The 20,379-nt window shown below is 43.5% G+C and overlaps 1 protein-coding gene across 2 annotated transcripts in view; it reads left to right on the top strand.

The window, feature by feature from the left end:
* Positions 1 to 20,379, top strand: part of CDKAL1 (CDKAL1 threonylcarbamoyladenosine tRNA methylthiotransferase) — a 770,441-nt gene that overhangs the window by 328,516 nt on the left and 421,546 nt on the right. For both annotated transcript variants that reach the window (XM_075533360.1, XM_075533370.1), the window contains exon 9: positions 6,726 to 6,829. In XM_075533360.1, coding sequence (XP_075389475.1) covers positions 6,726 to 6,829 — 104 coding nt within the window. The remainder of the gene's footprint in view (positions 1 to 6,725; positions 6,830 to 20,379) is intronic.

Raw genomic sequence — 20,379 nt, 5'->3', positions numbered from 1 at the left:
GGGTGGTCTCATTCCCAGTACAGTACATCTTACGTGTTTCTGATTCAAAATGTCAGCTTACTAACGTGAGGATATCGATCTTTATGCAGAAGACGTTTTTTAATAGTATAAGAACATTTATTACATCTGTTTCTTTTAAAAAAATCATTTTATTGGGGGCTCATACAACTCTTATCACCATTCATCCATCCATCCATCCATCCATCCATCCATCCATCCATCCATCCACCCATTGTGTTAGACACATTTGTACATTTGTTGCCATCATCATTCTCAAAACATTTTCTTTCTACTTGAGCCCTTAATATCAGCTCCTCATTTTCCCACTCCTTCCCCACCCCCCTCCCTCTTGAACCCTTGATAATTTATAATTGCTATTATTTTATCATGTCTTACACTGTCTGACATCTCTTCCAGTTTTCCTGAATTCCTACTTTGTACATCCCAAGTTGCAACTACTAATAGCTGCTTACAGCGGTTTCTGTTATTTTGAACCGTGTCCCATCAGCGAATGGAGGGAGGTCTTGTACTCCAACCTCACCAGTAGGGTCTACTGCCCTTTGAGAGGGCAGCTTTTCCTCAGGCACACTTGGAGTGCCTTCCAACCTGAGGGTTTCTGCTTCTGATTCTGTGCCAGCTGCTCCTCTGGAGAAAGATGAGGCCATCAGCACGCGTGAAGATTTGCTGATTGGGAAACCCTATCCTGAGGCACAGTGAGTCAGAATCACCTGTATGGCAGTGGGCTTGGATTTTGGTTTGGGAGACATGAAGGAGAAGGTACACTGAGCAGTTGAAATGTTGACCACTGTGTAGCAGCTTAATGGGAAACACTTCCTGTCAGGGATGCTTGGGCAGCCGCCGACTTGGTCACCTGGGGAGAACATTGGTAGGAATCTGCCAGCTCGCTCCTTTTCCCTGACTTAAGTACTTTTTCTTGGCGCCATCATCTCCCAAGACCGAGACCAACCCTTGAATTTCACTTAAGTTATTATCATACTAATTAGAATTGCAGCTCTTGAATTTGGAGGAATTCGTTGAAATGGAAATGGTGGGTAAGTGCATGGGATGCTGAAGGATCACTTTTCCATTTCGATTTTAAACACCTCATCTCTCTTCTTTATGTAATTACTCACACTATTATTTTCCCCAAGCAAATGAAGTGTCCTTTTCCCACACAGGTTAGAAAATGATCTTGCATGTAGCTTTTGGGTCTCGACTCTGTGGAAATAGAAGATTTTTTCCCCCTCTCAGGATGTTTTGACCAGAGCTAGAACAATATCTTTTATCATAGGCACCGAAATACGGTACCTGTTACATGTTACAGAATTAACTCCAGCCCTGTGTTTCCTGTGAGATTTCACCCTCGCAGACGTCAGCTTTAAGAGCCACCGAGGAAGCGAAAACAATAGCTCTCCTCGCTGGTGCTCCTTAACTTTTAAAGCTCTGTTTTGTTATCCATTATTCAGACTTTCTCATTGATATACTTAGCATGTGGGGTAGGCAAACTTTCAGATTAACCCTTAGGTAAATTCTTGAATAGAGTTCACTGCATGCACTGGTTTTAGAAGGTCCAGCCACAGGAATTAAATGTTCTAAGATTATCATGTAAAAGGAGCTTCAATTCACAAATCTAATACCAGTACTGAAATGAACAAGTATGATAATAGTACTTCTTACATCTTACAGATGTTGCTTCATTAGATTTGGTAAAGGGCCTGTCCTCTGCACGTCAACAACTGAACACAACAGGACAAAGAAGCAGACAGTCTGTGAAGAACAGCTAGGGGTAGAGAGGTCAGAGTGTGCGTGTGTGGGTCTGGATCTCACGCATGCCTGCTGTGGATCTAAAGTGTTCTTTGATGATGATGATCCCGCTTTTCAACTTGGACATTTGTAAGCTCATTCAAGTACGTGCCCTGGCGGTGCTCTGGGCTAGGCATCATCACAAGGTCAGCAGTTTGAGCGTACCACTCATTCTGTGGGAGAAAGAGGAGACCGTCGGCTCCAGCCTCTTAAACTAACAGGGGCGAACCTACTGTGCTCCGTGGGGCTGCGCCACGTCAGAATGGGCATGATGGCAGTGAGAGAAAGAGAGACCACGGAGAGTCAGTTTGTCCGCTCTCAAGGTCGAATGGCCAACTTTGCGGCACATCTTCTTTGGTCCCTATCGCTAGCTCCCTCGCTGCCTTTGCAAGGTATAGATAGTATCTTCGCCTTAATTTTTTGACTGCTGTCATTGTTTATAAAACTAAAAATAAGAGTGTAGGTGGAATAGAAGGAAACTTCTGGAAAACTATGTGCTTTACGGTTGAGAGAATTTCATCATCTTTCTCCATTGCTATTTTTGTAAACACATTCAGAAAGCAGTTGTTTCTGTTACAGGCGTGGGACTTTGTCCCCCAGGGAGTAAACGACCAGCCACAAATAGAGCACATTGGAAATCCAACCAAAATGATCATTGCTGCTTATGAATCACGTTGCTTCTATGTTCCCTTGTCTTACATTTTTTGGACTTATTCTCGGGAGAGACTGGTCCCTGGAAGAGGACATTGTACATGGTCAAGTAGAAGGGCAGGGAAAAGGAGACCGGCCCTCACAGATAGATTGACACGGTGGCTGCCACGTGGCTCACATGTCACCCTTATAAGGTGTGCACGGCCTGTTCAAACAGCTCTCTGCCACTGAGTCCATGCTGGCTCGCAGCGACCCTACAGGATGGGCAGACCCGCCTGGGAGGTCCCGAGCCGGTCATTTCCGTGGGAGGAGAAAGCCCCACCTCTCCCATTGCGGCACAGGCCGAGGTTTTGTGTTCTGTTGAAGGTAGAGTTGCTCTGAATGGGAACCGACTGGGCAGTACCTAACAGCATGTCGTCCTCCATTGGCATGTTTAGTTGATTCCGTTATAGACGGCTATTTGCCAGGTTTCTTTCCCAGTACGTTTATGATAGAAATACAAGGCAGCGAGGAATCCACAGCAAGTCACCGCTGTAGGCCTCGATGGAGTTGTGCTGATCCCTGGTGAAATGAGAAATAACCGAAAAATACAGCAAGCATCTCAAATGGACAGTTGTAACTATCCCTCTACAATGGTGTCTCTCTTTTAGAACAGGAGAGGGCAGTTAAGATCATTTATTTTTACAGGCTTGGGAAGCTAAGACATAGCCCTGCATTCAATGCCACTTTGGTATGTGTGCCTTTAAATTGAATTGCTCTGTGACATCTCAAGGTCTGGAATTGACTGATGGAAACTGTAAAGTTAGACAGTCATTGCTGAAAATGGCTGGTTTCTGGTGGGTATTTAGACAATTTGGCTTCTTCTCTTGGGTGGTCTGTTTGGCGTGGCGTACAGATTGAGTTAAGTTCATATATCCTGTGTAGGATTCTTGGCATGTGGCTCTAGCCTCCAAACTGTAGCTTCCTGTGTCCAGCTGCCTTTCGTCCAGACAAGATCCATGTTACCACCAGGTGCCTCCTGCATTCCTGACTTCCCTGGCTATTAACCCCTTTACCTTCCTTTAATCTCTCTGTGTTTGTTCCATGCCGGTCCAATGATAATCCCCAGCCCACCTTTCTGCCTCGCACTGCCCCTGGCTCTGCAGGTAATTGGCTTGACAGCTGCTTCAGTCCATTAGGAAGCCACCAATTGTTTTCAGTGTTTATTGGTATCCTAATAGTATGTAAGACATTATGCTACGTTCTACAACAGATAATAGAGTGGGTTAGATAGATGGTAGGAGCATTCAAAGAATTCAGAGAAAAATTACATTATCCTCTTTTTTTAATAAAAGAACTTTTTAAAAACACTCCCTCCACTGCTAAACTAAAGGTCCGTGGTTCAAGCCCATACCCTCCATCTGCTCCTCGAGAGAAAGACGTGGTAGTGAGTCAGCTTCCATGAAGACTCACAGCCTTGGAAACCCTATGGGGTATTTCTGCGCTGTCCTACATGGTCATTGTGAGTTGGAGCTGATTGGATGTCTGTGGATTTCATTGTGGTTTTGAAGACAGATGTCGGTTCCTCAAGCAAGTTGTAATCTAACCACTACTGAGATAAGTTCATAATCATGCGATCTTAAATAAAGTGATTGTGTCCTAAGAACAGAACTGAGTACAAAAGTTTTCGGATAAGATTGGGTGACGAATCAGCTAGCTGCATAACATTGGCCACGTTCTGAAATCTTCTTGCCCCTCATTTTCCTTGATGGAACGCAATGCTGTGCCAAGAGTGCGATGAAGACATATGAGACAATTCTTGTCGAATGCATAGCCGAGTACCTGAAACATGGCAAGCATTGAGCAGTCATCTCTTTTCTTTCATTAGCTCTTTTCCACTCACCAAGCAATGTTTGCTAGGTCGTGATGATATCGTTCAAGCGTTGATAGGGAGTGGTGATAAAGAATTTCATATATATATAGCTATATATTTTTTATAAATAGGAGCCGTCTTGGTTTTTGTTTCAGGATTTATTTTATTTTTTAATGGAGACGGGAAGGAACTCGCGAGAGCACCAGTGAAGATAGATGTAAATCAGAATGTGTGGACTGAGGAGGGGAAGCTTGAGCCGATACCCGGGTGCAGAGAGTCATTTCAAACAGCAGGAATCAGGCCAAAGGAAGCGGAAAACTTGGGCTTTGGAGCTACAGTCTGCTAATTTCACAGATTTTTATTTTGTGAAACAAGTATTATCAATGACCTGACAGACTTCCGTGTCTCTTCTACTTGCTTGAAAGATCGAGAAACATGTGTTGTTTCTCCGGAAATCCTTTTACTACAAAGCGGAAGGCTCCCTGTAGGCACACTCTCTCTCAACAGTCAAGTCAGGCACATCCTCAAGTGTGTGGTCTTTCTGTGTCTTGAGGTTTCTTTGTTTTCTTGGCTCGTTGATGCTTCACTGTGGGAGCCAGTAGCTGAACTGTAAGATGCCCCTTCAGAGGTCCAGCTCTGATTAAGAGCTTATTATTTTGTAATGTTTGGAGCGTTGTGAAAGATTACCCTTCTGTCAGTTGCTAAAAATTGAATCACAGGACTGGAATAGAATGTGCTAGTTTGATGTGTGAATACTTTAGTCCAAAATAAGTTTTACTTATTCAAATGTATCTTTGACCTGGAGCAGAGACGTTGATGTCTGAGTCACAGTTGACTTTCTCTCCCCCTTCTCTCCTCTCCTCCATTAAAAAAGAAAACCGACATCAGTATGGAGGATGCATTTTTGGCATTTAATTCTTGCCATGATCTCAAAAACCAGGATAATATAAATTTGTCATTTTAGAGTGAAGACGAAATCTTTGTAAACGCTCGGTGTTGATCTGCTTTCTGTGGTATTCCTCACTTGACTCAGAGAGAACCTCTAGGTCAAGGTGGAACTGCCCCTATGGATTTCCAGGATGTGAACTCTTCCTGAGGATAGACGGTCTCATCTTTCTCTCCTGGAGCAAGTGGTGGGTTCCAGCTACTGACCTTGAGGTCAGCAGCCTGAGGAGTCCCCTGTGCCCCAGGGCTACTCCAGGCTCACTATCAGTTGGAATCTCTTTGATGGCAATGAGGATGGCTTTTGGTTTGGTTATTCTGTGGTATTAGATTGTTAAATTGCTACACATTAAAAGACTCTGAAGTTTTTTAACTTTTGAAAATTTATCGCTATGTCACTCTCATGTCTTCTATGCAAGTTAAATGTATTTTACCACTGATGCAGCTTAAAACTTCAGAGATTTACTGCTCAGCTAATGTGTCATATCTTTCCTTTGAGATTTTGAGTTAATGTTTGGCCTGTGGCCACGTCTCAAGGGACCTGTGTGAAGATTAGTAGGTGTGGCATGTTCGTCTTATCTTCCCATCGAAACATCCTGGGTCTGCTCAGGAATTTGCTTTTCCATCCCTTCCCACAGACATCTCTGTTTGATTGGTGTTTCACCAGTTAGCCTTCAAAGATCTTTTGTTCTGCGACGGTTGAAGAAACTGGCTCAGTGTTCTTATTCTGAGACAGTTATTTAATTGTTTAGTGATAGCTGAAACTGTGCAGGAAAGGTTCCTATTACGAATTTCTCAACTTCATAGGAGCCTTGTCATGTCAAGGTGATTGGGCAACACTAACTTCTGGTGGACTGAAAAGCTGTTTTTAAACCAACTGGTATCAAAGAGCTCATTCTCTTTTGCATTGTCTCGTTTTCCGCTTCTGTGGGTAGTAACAAAACTGTCTCCCCTTTAAGCATTATTTATTTATTATTTGGCCTCCCTTTTAAAGGTGAAGAGAGCAGATCTAATGTTGGAGTGGGTAGTTATCGCTCGCATGAAGAAACACACTCTATTGAACTGTGAGCAATCCATTTTGATCATCATGGATTATCAGGAATCTGAAAGGTTAATGGAAAAATCCCATTACCTTTCCACATGTCCATGGAAGTTTGAAGCGGTGGCCCTCTCCTCCCTTTACCCCCCCCCTCCCCGTATGTATGTGTACATTACAGAGGTAGTCCTAATTAACCCGGGGGAGCAATTTAGTAAAGAATATTTTGAATTATTAATGCAATATTTATCCTTATTGGCTTATTTTGAACATTTTGGATATGAAAGACCAGTCGCTGGAATCCAGGTCAGATAAACCCCTCAAGAACCGAAACGAGAGTAGCGCTTAATGAAAACAGCATTTTGGTGTCTGATTTCTTTCTTCTTAAAGGTGCACAGCCTCTAAATAGGTGAGACTTACCTGTTACTCTCCTTTGAACAGTTGTCTCAATGCCTGTACCTACTGCAAAACAAAGCACGCCAGAGGGACCTTGGCCAGTTATCCGATTGATGAACTAGTGGATAGAGCCCGGCAGTCTTTTCAAGGTAAGAGTTTGCAGAATGATGTGCAAAATTAGCCTTGTGGATAAATTGTAGTATTCTTCTAATAACACCCCGCTTCAGACAAGTGCTTCTTTACCTTTTATGAAGAGTTTGCCAGGTGTGCAGCATAACTGATAAAGGATGGTATGAGATTTTAATCCTTGAGGTACTGCTACTCTCCACAAAGAGTGCTGCTGGTACCGAGGCCAAAAGAGAGTAGCCATCAGCTTCTGGGGAATGTGATTGTCTCTCTGAATGTGGTGAAGACTTCTCTTGAGCTTGACCTACACCCTAGTGTTCATACAACTGTTGAAACAGTAAACGTCCACTTCAGTCTTGGTTTATAGGATGCGTATGTGCCATTTCTGTGTGTTGACATCCAGCCTGGGATAATCTATTGTGTCATACTCTTTTTGGTGAATAGCTTTGGGCCTTGCCCTTTTTCTTCTGAGCAGCAAGTAGCCTGGAGTTTGAGCACTCTGCACTGGACTCTCGAAGATGTTGACCAGCAAGAGTTTGGAATGTTCCATTCAGTAGGTAGAGGAATGTCTCTGATTTACTCTTCACATTCTTCCCCTGTGCTTAGCCCCTTCTTCAGTTCACATTCAAGAGTAGTACTGAAAGGACAATAGAGAGAAGTGTGTGGACGCTGGCCAGTGCTTTATGTAGAGCCGGATCGCAGGCAGCCTCCAGGGAACAAACATTTAGATTGCGTACCATTTCTGCTTGCCCTTCACGGCAGGGCTGCAACCCAATTTCAACTGGTTCTGTCATGACTGACTAAGTGTACGGGGAAACAGATCTGACTTTTGACGATGTGGGTGATTTGAAGCCCTGGAAGAGTGTGTGTACTGAGCCTCTTCAGGAGCCTGATGTGTGAGATTGGGTTATTGGCAGAACCGTAGCACACCATTGAGAGGGCCGTGGTCACCCACCACGTTTGAGAGGGTTCCCGCCGTCCTTGAGCTTCTTCCGTCATGACTGGGTAGTCACCTAATCTGGTATCAGTTTAAGGAGTAAGAGTGTAGGGGTGGAGTCTAGCTGCCAATCTGGAGATAGCCAATGAGACTTCTCTGTGGGCGTGACCTGAGAATTCTGGGAAATCTGGTACTTCCTCTTTGGAGACAGAAGACACTCTCTCTACTACTTCCTGGGAGACATTGCAGAAGGCAAGCCACATGGACCCAACCAGACCTCAGAAGCCGGAGAAACCACAGAGAGACCCCTGCCACCGCTGAGATGCTTACAACGCCACTGGACCCAAAGACTTTCTATTTACTGGCTTGTGATCGTCCTGCATTTGGCTTCATTGCGTGTGTTTCATGAGTCAGAAGAGGACTTTACAGATTGGTATCGGACATATGGGCTAATATCAGACTTATGACCTTGGTCTGGACTAGGTTGGGATGTTTTCTCGATGTTTAATTCTTCTTGTATATAATTCTCTTTCTTATACACATATGTGTATTCAAGGATTTGTTTCTCTACTCTACCCAGACTAACACGCCTAGTCACAACACATTCTTCATCAGTCATGATGGTCACTTGCTTCATGTGACATTTTTAAATCACGGGGAAAGACTGTGGGCCTTCTATTGTACTACAGTTGGCCTACGTAACTGTATGCACCAGGTTGCAATTTCCCTAAGGATGCTTGAACACCTTGTCAGGAGCGGGTCTTGTCCATCTTCCAGGAACTGCCTTAATTGCTAACCTGAAGAAAAACCTGGATGACTGTGTTTTCTGTAGTATATTACTCTGAGGTTCTTTCAGATATGGAAGTACTGGATATAAACCAAATCCATTTGAAAAAATCTTGCTTTTCCTAAAAGATTGGTACCCCACCCCATCTGATAATGGGAATGCTAAATTGATCTGACCGATCTACCCAAACATTGCAAACTAAAAGACGAGTTGTCCTTTTAAGGTACATTTTCAACATTAAATTTTTCCAATTACAGCTACTTATAACTCTAAATATCTTCTAGCTCATTTTTTGTGATGATATATATGAATGATACACCAATCTTGCTCTTTATATCTATCCTCATCTGTAGCTTATGCCAACAAGTTGATATAGTTACTCAAAGTGGACACATTTTCATATAAAGGTGGTTTAAAAAGTATGAGTGTGCTTGATACAATTGATGTTTGGAGTATTATAAGCTCTGTAAGAGCCCCCAATAAAGTCCATCTGTAGGCAACTGGATATCTCCTTACAGAAGGGTCACAGGGAGGAAACAAGCTACTCAGGGTACAGTATAGCACCGATGAAACATATCTTTCCTCTAGTTCTTTAATGCTCCTCCTCCCCTCCCCACTATCATGACCCCAGTTCTACCTTACAAATCTGGCTAGACCAGAACACGGGTACAGATAAGAGCTGAAAACACAGGGAATCCAGGACAGATAAAACCCCTCAGGACCAATAGTGAGAGTAGCCATACCAGGTGGGTAGGGGGAAGGTGGAGGGAGAAATGGGGAACCAATCACAATGATCTACATAAAACTCCTTCCCAGAGGATGGGCAACAGAAAAGTGGGTGAAGGGAGACATTGTTCAGTGTAAGACATGAGAAAATAATAATAATTTATAAATTATCAAAGGTTCACGAGGGAGGAAGGGTGGGAGAGGGAGGGGAAAATGAGAATGGTGACTGTGTTTTCTATAGTATCTTACTCTGAGGTTCTTTCAGAGCTGAAAGTACTGGATGTAAACCTAATCCATTTGAAAAATCTTGCTGATATCAAGGGCTCAGGTAGAAAGAAAAAGTTTTGAAAATGGTGATGGCAACAAATGTACAAATGTGCTTGACACAATGGATGTATATATGGATTGTAATAAGAGTTGAACGATAAAATGACTTTTTAAAAAGAGCCCCAATACAATGATTAAATAGAAAAGGAAAGTCAAATGACTAGAGATGAGAGGTTTCCCATACAGCATTTGAAGCCTACTTGTATGCGACTTGAGAAAAAACAACAAACATCAATTTACTGCTTGTGTGTGTGCAAATAATACACCTTCATTCGTAAATAGAGCAGTCTCCTGACTGTCAGGCTTACCGATTGTGGAGTTGCTTGGCATAGCCGACCCCAACATATTTAACATGCATATTCTCTGCATAAATACTTGATAAACTGCAACATTTTTCTAAAGTTATCTGACTTAGTGTCTCATGTTATATAAGAATGCTCCCATGAGAAACAAAGGACACTGTGTTGCCTCTGTGGAGTTGGTCTTCAGTCTACATTCTCATCCATCTTGGAGGAAATACAGCCAGGAAGTGCCTGTAAAATCAAGGACGTTGAGGCTTGGTCTTGCCTGATGGCCTACCTGTCACTAGGAAAGGAAGTGGGCCAGCACCAGGATGTCCTCCGTAGGGTGAGTTGACAGCTGAAGTACATCCACGGCTCAGACATGCCAGCCGTTGTTAGGAGAGTGCATGACTAGGCACCGCTTCCCTGCCACTACCAAGTAGTCTCCGTGAACCTGAGGTGGCTGGACAACAACCAGCAGCACCAACCCTGGCATAGCAGGTGAGTTAGCACAATAAGTACTCATAGGTTAGCAGGCAGTCAGTGTCTGTTTACCAAAGCAGCAGGCGGCCAATAGAGTATTCCTACCATCATCAAGGAGCCCTGGTGGTGCAGTGGTTACTTGTTGAGCTTCGAACCACATGTTTGGCAGTTCAAAACCACCAGCAGCTCCAAGGGAAGAAAAGTAGGCTTTCCACTCCCGTAAACAGTTAACAGTCTTGGAAACCCACTGAGGGTCGCTATGAATCCGCACTGGCTCAATGGTAATGAGTCTGAGTTTTGATTTAGCATCATCATCAGTATAGATATTTGTATATTTATTCCCAATCATAGAATAATTGCATTGTGAAGTTTCCTTATTGTTTTGTTTGTATATTAAAATCAGAATGGAATGCTAGTTTCTGGACTGATGAGCTCTGTCTCGTGGTCACGGACCCTAACTTTACCAAACACGATGCCCCTTTCTAGCTATCGGTCTTTTCCTTGTGACAGGTTGAAAGCGAGCAAGCCAAAGCCTCTCCATCCTTGCTTCTGAAGAACATCCTGGCCGTCTTCATTTGGTTCATGTGTGGGACCCTTCATAAGAGCTTGAGGTCACACTTTGCTAAGGCGCTGATGTGTTTACAGATCTCTCAGGTGTCAGATGCTTGCTGCTCTGTGTTCATGGCAGAGTAGGGCTTTGCATTGCTGCACTTGGACCTAACCGCCACATGATCCGGGCAAGGTTCCTGCCTCTCAAAGGCTTACTTCTCCTACCACTTCAGTAAGGATGCTATTGTCAGAATTACAGTGATGTAAGTGGCTGTCACGCCATTGTAAAGGTATATTATTGAAACTAAAGAAATTGGAAGTGCATAAAGGAAGAGAAATCTTATTGGGGGAAGACTGCTAGAACATCCTAATAGACTTGTTAGTGACTGCAATAAAAGCATAGATTTCTTTTCCCTCTTAAAATGTGTTTCATGAAAAATTTCCCTCTAGAAAGAAACTACAGAGCTGACAATTTCATTTCCTGAATCGGAGAAATGCAAATTCATGCTAATGATGGCCTTATGAGCCCCTTTCTTTAGGAAATAACAATCTACACGCTCACTGCAAAAGAAGAGTTAGAATGGTCTCTTTCTGCAAAAGACAATGGGATTTTAATGGTTTTATAGAATTCCTGTTAGAGCGTCAAGGTTATGAAGAGTAATTATGAAATGGAGATATAATAGAAGAAATAACTCATTTTTTTATCTTTGACTTCTGTGCCATTTTTTCAAATAATTCAGGTGTTAGGAATATTCTTTGTCCAACACCATTGTCCCCTCCCAGCCCCCCATGCAAAAAAAAACCCTCATGAAACAAAACACTGGCAATGAGTTGATTAAGACGAATAACAAGCATACAGACTTTCCAGGACTGCGTTTTTACAGGAGCAGTCAGCCTCATTTTTCTCGTGAGGAGCAGCTGGTGGGTTTGAATCGGTGATCTTGTATTTAGCAGCCGAGTTCCTCAACCGCAGCTCAACCAGAAGCCGCTAATGTTTGCGTTATCCCTCGATGAGCGAGCGTGCCAGTCCTGTAATGAATAACAAATATCGCTCTATGAGTAGCTCTTCTAGGAAATCATCTAAATAGACGTCCAATACCGTTTAGTACTAAGCTTAAAGCCACTTTTGCCCGTGGAAGTTACATTTCCCACGCTCAAAATGGCATTTCCTTTTCTTAATTTCTCAATGCATGTCAGAACTAGAGAAATTTTTTTCCAAGTAGAAACATTGAACCCAATTGCCTGTTCTGTGGCACAATAGGCAGTAAGGTCTCAATGTTTTTCCTTCTCAATGGCATGTTCAAGAAGCCTTTGTATTTGTACAAGTGCTCTTTCTCGGTAGTCAGATGGCACGTTGAAGAGAGTAAGGGCTAACCCAGAGGAAGGAAGCACTCAGAAGAGCTCCTGATACCCCTGAAATCATGCTGAATGGGTTCCCCAGTACCACAAACATGCTGTGCACATACCTGCCAAGGCACGAGCAGTAGAAGCCCACTGATGTTTATTAGGCAGCACAAAATTGAAAGTAATTTCCTGTGAAATAGAACCTTTCGCTTGCCTCCTAACACGTGCATTTGTATATTCATTTCTTTACACATCTATGCATTGTATATGTATCTACTCTATATTTAGCTTCCTAGCTTCCTTTTCTTTTTCTCTGGCAGAAGCTGGCCCCCTGGGCCTTTTCCCTGTTTGGCCCATCTCGGTGCGCTCCGTGTTTGTGGGCAGGGCTGCTCTAGTCGGGTCGTCAGGTGCCTCCTGGGCATCATCTCCTGTCCTACCCGACGGCTCTGCAACCTTGCCCCTTCTCTGCCTCAGCTGGGATGGGAGCTTCTTAAAGTTCCTGGAAAACGGCATTTGGGGACTCAGGGCTGCGTTTCAGACAGCTAGAAAAACATGTCAAGCAGTGACCAGGATTTTGTTGGAGCCAGAATGGATTTACAAGCTAGTGTTTCCTAGGATATTTGTATTGATTTCTCCCTAGCAGCTAATCAATCCGTTTCAGTTGTATAAGTGATGGAGCAAACCATTTTTTAAGTGTGCCTGGTGAGCGGTGTGGAAACAACACCGCTCACCGCTGTCTCTGGAATCAAAATGTGGAGATGATGGATGAGCTGTTTTTATAGCTCTCCTGTGCTTCCCTCCAGCTCCTTTGTGCTCTGGTCCTCTTTTCCTCCCTCGTGAAGCTGAGCAGTCCCACGAGAGAAGGTACATAAACCGGTTATGGGAAGGTAAATAAATAAATATGCAATACTCACAACGAGGGGGAAAGATCCCGAAATGATTTCATTATGAACGTGAGGATTGAAAAATGAATTCTGTTTTATTCCAAGATTTGCAAAGACACTGCCTTTTGTATGCAAGATCAATTGCGCACTCAAGGGAGAAACATTGCCCTTCGCCCACTTAGGTAGGAGAGGATCTAAGAAATATCTTTTGGTTGCTTAAGCTTTACTTTGTTCAGTTACGACATAGTCACCTAATTTCATGTCACACTGAACATATATAGAGGTGTAGGGGTGGTACTCAGCCTGTCAATCAGATCAGAGCCTGATGGTGCCTTCTTGTGGGTGTGGCCTTCTCATACTGAGGGCTCTGTGAACTTACCTCCCTCTCTCTGCCTTCACCTTCCTGCTGGCTGACCCTGACTGCTGCCAGAGCCCTGCGAAACATCTACCACCATCGGATCCACCCAACTTTGCATCCACCAACCTGTGATTTTCCTGCATTCTGCATCATGGCATATGACTTCATGAGTCTGATGAGAGACGAATGCACTAGTATTGGACTTATGGACTTGAGTTGGACTGGGTTGGGATGTTTTCTTGATCTATAATTACTTCTTGATATAAAGCTCTTTCTTGCCCATGTAACTGTCACTGGATTTGTTTCTCTAGTCAACCCAGCCCAACACTGGTTGTATGTTTTCCATAACCCACATTTAATTATTCTGTAGCAACACTTACTACATATTGACCCGAGACAGAGCAGAACTGCCCCTGTGGGTTTCTGACACGGTGCATCTTTATGGGAGGAGAGAGCCTCATCTTCCTCCCAGGCAAAAAGGCTGGTGGTTTTGAACTGGTGGCCTTGAGGTTAGCTGCACAACGTGTAGCCAGAACTCCTCAGCTCTCCTGTGGCACTGACCAAAAGAGCGCTGATGGTGCTTTGAGGTAGGCACTGGGCCAGTAACCAAGAGGTCAGTGGTTTGAACCTACCACCTGCTCCCTGGAGAAAATATCAAACTGTCTACTCCCTTCAGTAGGCTCAAAATCAATTCCATGGCTTTAGGTTATTTTATTCTCGAAATTATCTATATAAGTTACATTTTCATAGGCTAATATTTGATTTTCAATAGCTAACATAAAAGACTGGGTAGAGAACATATTTTTAATTTCTATATATGACCAACTAAAGGCATTTCCATTGCATTCTTAGTTTTTTAATGGGTGAGGATAAAATATTATATAATAAATCATCGGTCTTCTTCTGGAGAGCTTGGATTCACAGGTTGGTAAACTTACCTGCTCTCTTTAAAACCCAATATAGCATTTTATATAGCCTCTATTTTCATGGTCTATCTATCACATATAATCATTTAATGTAACTTGCCTATAATCCTTTTCGGAAGCTGACAAACATGTAAATTAACATCGTTCATCCTATAGAAGAAATGGCTTTCTCAATTTTATTTGAACATAGCACCTATAAAAAGAAAAAGGCATAAAGAAGACATCTAAACCAACTGCCATATAAATTAATGGCATGTAATTTGTGGTCCCTTTTTATGTCTATCTGGAGTCAGAATTGCCGAGACAGCATTGAGTTCAGTCTTTTGTTGTAGGAGAGCTCCATAAATAAAATGTATATAAATTGGGGAATATGATACCTAGTAGGTATTTATTAATATTCAGCTTAAATAAGCTAAAATTAACTTTTATGACAGAGAATATTAGTTAAAGCTATTGTTGTAGGAGACCAAAGAGATTCAAAATTTAAATACAATTATAGGGACACATTCAGTAGGTCTGAAACAAGGCAAGTGACAAGACAAAGAATATGGATGCGGGGTCTGTCAGCACAAAGCCCCAATGATGTCCAAGGGCTTATCGAGCCACAGCTGCTTAAATAGGCCATGGGGGTGCAAGGGAAACTGACACAGAGTATGGTTGGTGTCAGATCGATCAATACAGCGCAGCTGCAGGTGGGACCTCAAAAGTGGGATTGGAACTCTGATTGGCACACGTAAATTAAGCTAGATGGAAACGTTTACAGGGTTGGTTCTGGGGCTCTCGGACCAAGGCAGTCAGGATTTGTATGACTCGTGGTCTATGAGGGCTGGACGGTCCATCCCTGGACTTGCTAGGGGAATGGTAGTAATCCACTTCCAATGGATGCTGGTTACTGGCCAAGGATGAGTCAATGGAGACTGAATCTATATAGAGACTAAAAAATGGTCTTATCGCTTTCACTGTAAACTATGTGCAAGCCTATTGCGATAGCCAAAGAAACGACTGCCATACAGTTGGTTTTGACTCAGCGACCCTATTTAGGGGATTAGATCATCCCATTGTTCCTTCTGGGAGCAACTAGTGCATTCCAACCACTGAGCTCTTGGCTAGCAGCTCAGTGATAGCTGGGGCTCTGAGCGCGGCAGAGTAGCGGGCGTGGCCAGTCAGACATAAGGTGAAGAGGCGGCTAAGAGGCAGGACAGAGGTGCCAGAAGTATTCCGCCTTTCCCTGGTGTGTGTGTGAGGGGTGAAGGGACGTTGTGCTGGACTGGAAAAGTCCCACAGCTGGCAATTCCCAGGCTTCTATGGCTTTCTTGTACCCACGTGACAGTGAACTTAAGCACTAGCACACGGCGAATGACACAACAGGGTGCAATTAATCTCAGCCTTGCTTAGTTAGAGCTCGCCTTAGCAATGCCGTGAGCCCCTTCAATGGAATTTTGAAAAGTGAAAGTGGAGCGACCACGGCTAAAGGAGGGGAGGAGCTGTCTGAGGCCTACAGCCTGAGCCCCAGCCTGCTGTGGATTACTGTTCCTCTGGTGTGTTCCCTTCCAACACACTGAGGCAGAGGGCACAAAGGGGCAGATAGTACATCATTTAGGCTCTGTGGACCCACGGGTTCTAGTGTCAACTTCTCACCTTGGCCTTTGGAGCCCGACAGTGGCCACAGATGATTCATACATTGATAGCTGGGATTGTGTTCCAAGAAAACTATGTAACAAAAGTTATTGATAGAAGGAGTGTGCTATGGACTGAGGGGAAAGCTGGCTTACAGCAAATGAAATAAGAATCTTCATGGCAAGACTTCTTGCGGTTTCTGGTATCCTGGTATTGGGAGTCCATAGAAGAAGGATGTAGTCTTTCAAATCTCCAGTTGATTAGAAAAGATCGACTTTAGCAATCCCCCTTTTCATTTGCATCGGTTTGTAATGAGAAGATAAAACTCAAACAGATTCACTTCACGTCTGTGTCCCGTCCCTGAACATTGCACCACGCTTTCTGTGGATGGGGCCTTGTGTTTTCTAAAAACATTCCTACTGTTTCTAGCAGATAGCCAGAGTTGAGAATTAGGACTGAGAAACACTAATCTAGATCATTTTTTGTTCAGTACATCTACTCCTCGGTTATCAACTCTACGTATTTGACATTTTGCAGGTATGACAATAGTAAGAAAAAACTATTTGGTGCATTAATTATGTGCAGTTGACCGTACTCAACATCAGAGTATGAGGCACAACTAACACTGGCTACGATGGTCAAGATCGTGTGTCGGTTTGGCTCAGCCATGATTCTAAGTGGTTTCGCAGTTATGCAGGATGATAACTTGCCTGTTAGGTAATGATATCGCCATCTTCCATTTTGTGATCTGATGTTGTCATTGTCTATTTTTGTATCATGCCGATTTTCGTGTAGTTATGTGGTCTTTAGAACGCAACCATGGTGATAAAGAGTGAGTGTAATTGTAAAATAGACTCTAGAAAGTTAAATTGTGTCCTCCCGTCATATGTGTTGTAAAGTGCTGACCCTATCTATTATAATTGCATTAAGGTGGATTTGCTTTGTTATATTAAGAGATCATAGCAGTGTAAATTGTGCGTGTGGGGGGGGTTCCTTCAGGTAATAATAATAAATAATAAATATTGGGACAGAAAAGAGAATAGAAATGTCCAAGTAGCCAAGAAATGGAATCCTGCACCTCCCCACACCCAGAGCAGGCAGCAAGGGAGAGAGCCATCCTCCAAAGCTGGTGCTCGGCTTCAGATCTTCTAGCACCCTAAGTTCTCCGAAAGCACATTTCTTTTTACTCGAGCCACCCCCACACTGCTGGGATTTCTATTTTAGCAACACCAGAGAACTAAGATAACCAAACACTTACTGTGGTATGTGTGGGATGAGAAAGATGGAAACACATGGCCCTTGTCCCTCAACAGGCTCTTCTTGGTTCAGGAGGATCCAGAGCAGCAGCTTGTACATAGCATTCAAAGTACACAGCCTCGAAGGAAGTCTTGGAATAAGAAAGCTTCCCGAGCCTTTTCACTTAAATCAGCACCTGTGGGTATCCATCCGGTATCTAGCCAGGATGGTGTCGCCAACTCGACAACACTGTCCCCCGAAGAAGGGCCGCTCTGACCTCATCAAGCCACGCTGCCTCCTCAGAAGCGTTGCAGGTCCCGAGTTCCTGTCCCCAGCTTCATTTTTACTTAGTATTTGGAATGAAATCTGCTTGACCTTCTGAAGCTGGAGCTTAGTTTGGCGTTAGGAGGCCTACGGTACGCTAAAGTGACTGTTGGAATGATGGGTTGGTACTCGCTCATTCATTCCACAACTCCTTGTTGCACACTTCTTAGAAACATCCAGGTGTCTGCTCATAGGCACATGCTTTGGGAAAGCTTGTGATAACCATGCCTTGTTACAATCAGCTTTTGATTACTTCGGGATTGCTGATAATTAAACAGCCTGTCCTTGCTGTCAGGAGGCAGGGTACAACCCCAGGGATTGTGTCTTGTACAGAATGGCACGTGCCCATCATTCTCTGCCTTTCCCAGTTCAGAGTTGGTAGAATCTAAGACGCAGACCATCTGGAGGTCCTGGGGACATCATTTTTTCTCTATCTGGAAGAAAACCAGAGTGTAATTAATCCCTCCCTTGCTATTGGTGAGCTTTGTTTCTTTTAAAAATGTGGCTGTGTTCTATAAAACAGCTTACAAATATGCAGTTGAGGGAGGAGAAAAAAGTATGTGAAATAAGGGAGACTCTGGGAAAAGAGATGGGATCGAAATGGCCAGCCTCGGTGGGAAACCGGAATGCCGGAGAGTAGGCCAGAGTCACATATGCAGCTTCTAGAATGTTTTCACAGAGGTCCTCTGTAAGGGAGTAGAGAAGGATACAGATTTCAACTGCGTCCCTTTAACACTCAGACTCTCGTAACATGTGTACTTTGGCAGTCCTTACTAGATCCTACAGACATGCCATGAAAAGCATAGTACTCTGGGAGGAGTTCTCAGGAGGCTAAGACAACACAGTCCAAATCATTATGGCTTTCCGGTGATCAGACCCCACTTTCTTAGCCATTGGTCCCCGCAGAGGAATTTCTCCACAGAGGCTCATAGCTTGGAGTTTGCACACCCTGGGTCATATTGCAGGGATATCAGGATGCGTGAACCAGATATTAAAGTTTGTATGTATTTACATTTTTTCATCCTTTAAGATTTTTCCTTTTTTGTACATTTTTAATTGTGCATGAGATGTGTGTACACTAGCCCATTACCATCTAGTTGCTTTCAACTAATAGCGACCCAATAGGACCAAGTAGAACTGACTCTTAGTGTCTCCAAGGCTGTGAATCCTTAGGGGAGCAGGGGCCCCATCTTTCTTCCATCCAGTGGCTGGCAGGTTTGAACCTGTGACCTTCCAGTCAGCTTATTTGAGTGTAATAATGTATGCGCATGCTGCATATAGGTCTAGGAGTAAGTTCACTTACTGGGATGGATTTGTACATTTTCAACTAAGGCGAGTGATTATTAAAAAAGGTCCTGAGGTAGAAGAGCAGTTTGCTCGCCCCGCCTCCACTATTACGTGTAGTGCTTTCATTCAGGTAGCTTTGAGGTCAAATAAACAAACAGATGCCCATTCCTTTGGGAGGAAAATGGAGGTGCTTGATGAAGCTGTAGTCCACCAGTTACCCTGCTCAGGGTGGGAAGAAGTCCTTCATTTGAGGGACCACATGGCCCCTTTCCTTCCATCTGCATGTCAGGGCACAGGCCCACTGAGCCAAGAGGGGAGTGGAGTTCGGCATTTGAAGCAGTGTACACGCACGGATGGATTTTAGTTTGCGAGCTCAGTAAGTGCTGAATGAGTGACTAATCGAGAACTGCTTATGTATGACGGAATCCTGAATGTGACTTGGGCCAAATGAAAGTGCCTTATTTCTAAATCAGAAAAGAGCTATTGCTTAATTATGAGTCCTCTTTGGACACACTTGAATGTTGTATCTTACAACACAGGCTTGGGTTTATGACACCAGTTTGGTGGGGGCCGTTTTGCAACATTTGCAGTGGACAAATAATTTACTGAGGGGAGTTATTTCCTAATAGATTAGCAATCTCTATTATTTTACTAGAAGGACATGTCTATGAGGTCCACCTTATAGCTAGAAAATGAAACAGTTATGGTGTGTGAATGTGTGTAGGTGCATGGTTAATTCTTTAAAAAAACTAAAGAGAAACACCCGCCCCTCCAACAATATGTGCTGTTAAAGAGACCAAAATTTGTTTTGAGTCGGAACTGAGATGTGTCTCAGGGATCATACTGGTAGACTTTAAAGGCAGCAAGTTAGTTTTGGAAGGTTGTTTAATATAATTTTAATAGCCTTGGAAAGATATAAAAGTGATACAGCTACCTGGTGGTTCATAAACCTGACCTCGGTGAGATGTTTTCTGGGCAAAAAGAATACTTTGATGCCAACCGCTTTTATTGCTTCTGCAGAGTCTGCACTTTCACGCTTCTGTCCATTCCTTCCAGCTGAAAAATTATTAAATGTCTTCTCCGGCTTGTGTGGCTATGAAATTGCAGTAAACATTCTTGCACAATGCCAAGTACGGCGAGCACAATTTTCTGCACAGAGAAAAAGAAATGTTTGTCAGTGGACCTTGGTCATCCTGCAGAGGTTATGGATTCTGCATTCCCTTTTATTTGTTGTGCTCAGTTCTACTCTCTGCTTCTCTCGGTGAGCTCCATCACCTTTCTCAATACTTGAAACATAAGAAAGAAATGTTTAATTTTGTTTGCTGCCTCCTCCCTTACAATATGCCCGCTTGGCCGTCATGCCTCGTCTTGTGAACAAAAAAAGAAGGCGGAGAAGATGAAGGGAAGAGGGTTAAGCACTCAGAATATGTTTGAGTAAAACTGGGAAGAGATTTGCTGAGGGAAGGAGTGGAAAGGGGAAGGGAAGGAATGCGTGATGTAATGATTG

This window comes from Tenrec ecaudatus, chromosome 1 (genome assembly GCF_050624435.1).
Source record: "Tenrec ecaudatus isolate mTenEca1 chromosome 1, mTenEca1.hap1, whole genome shotgun sequence".
Classification (NCBI taxonomy): domain Eukaryota; kingdom Metazoa; phylum Chordata; class Mammalia; order Afrosoricida; family Tenrecidae; genus Tenrec; species Tenrec ecaudatus.
The sequence above is the reverse complement of the archived record's forward strand: the minus strand, read 5'-3'. Positions and strand labels throughout refer to the sequence as shown.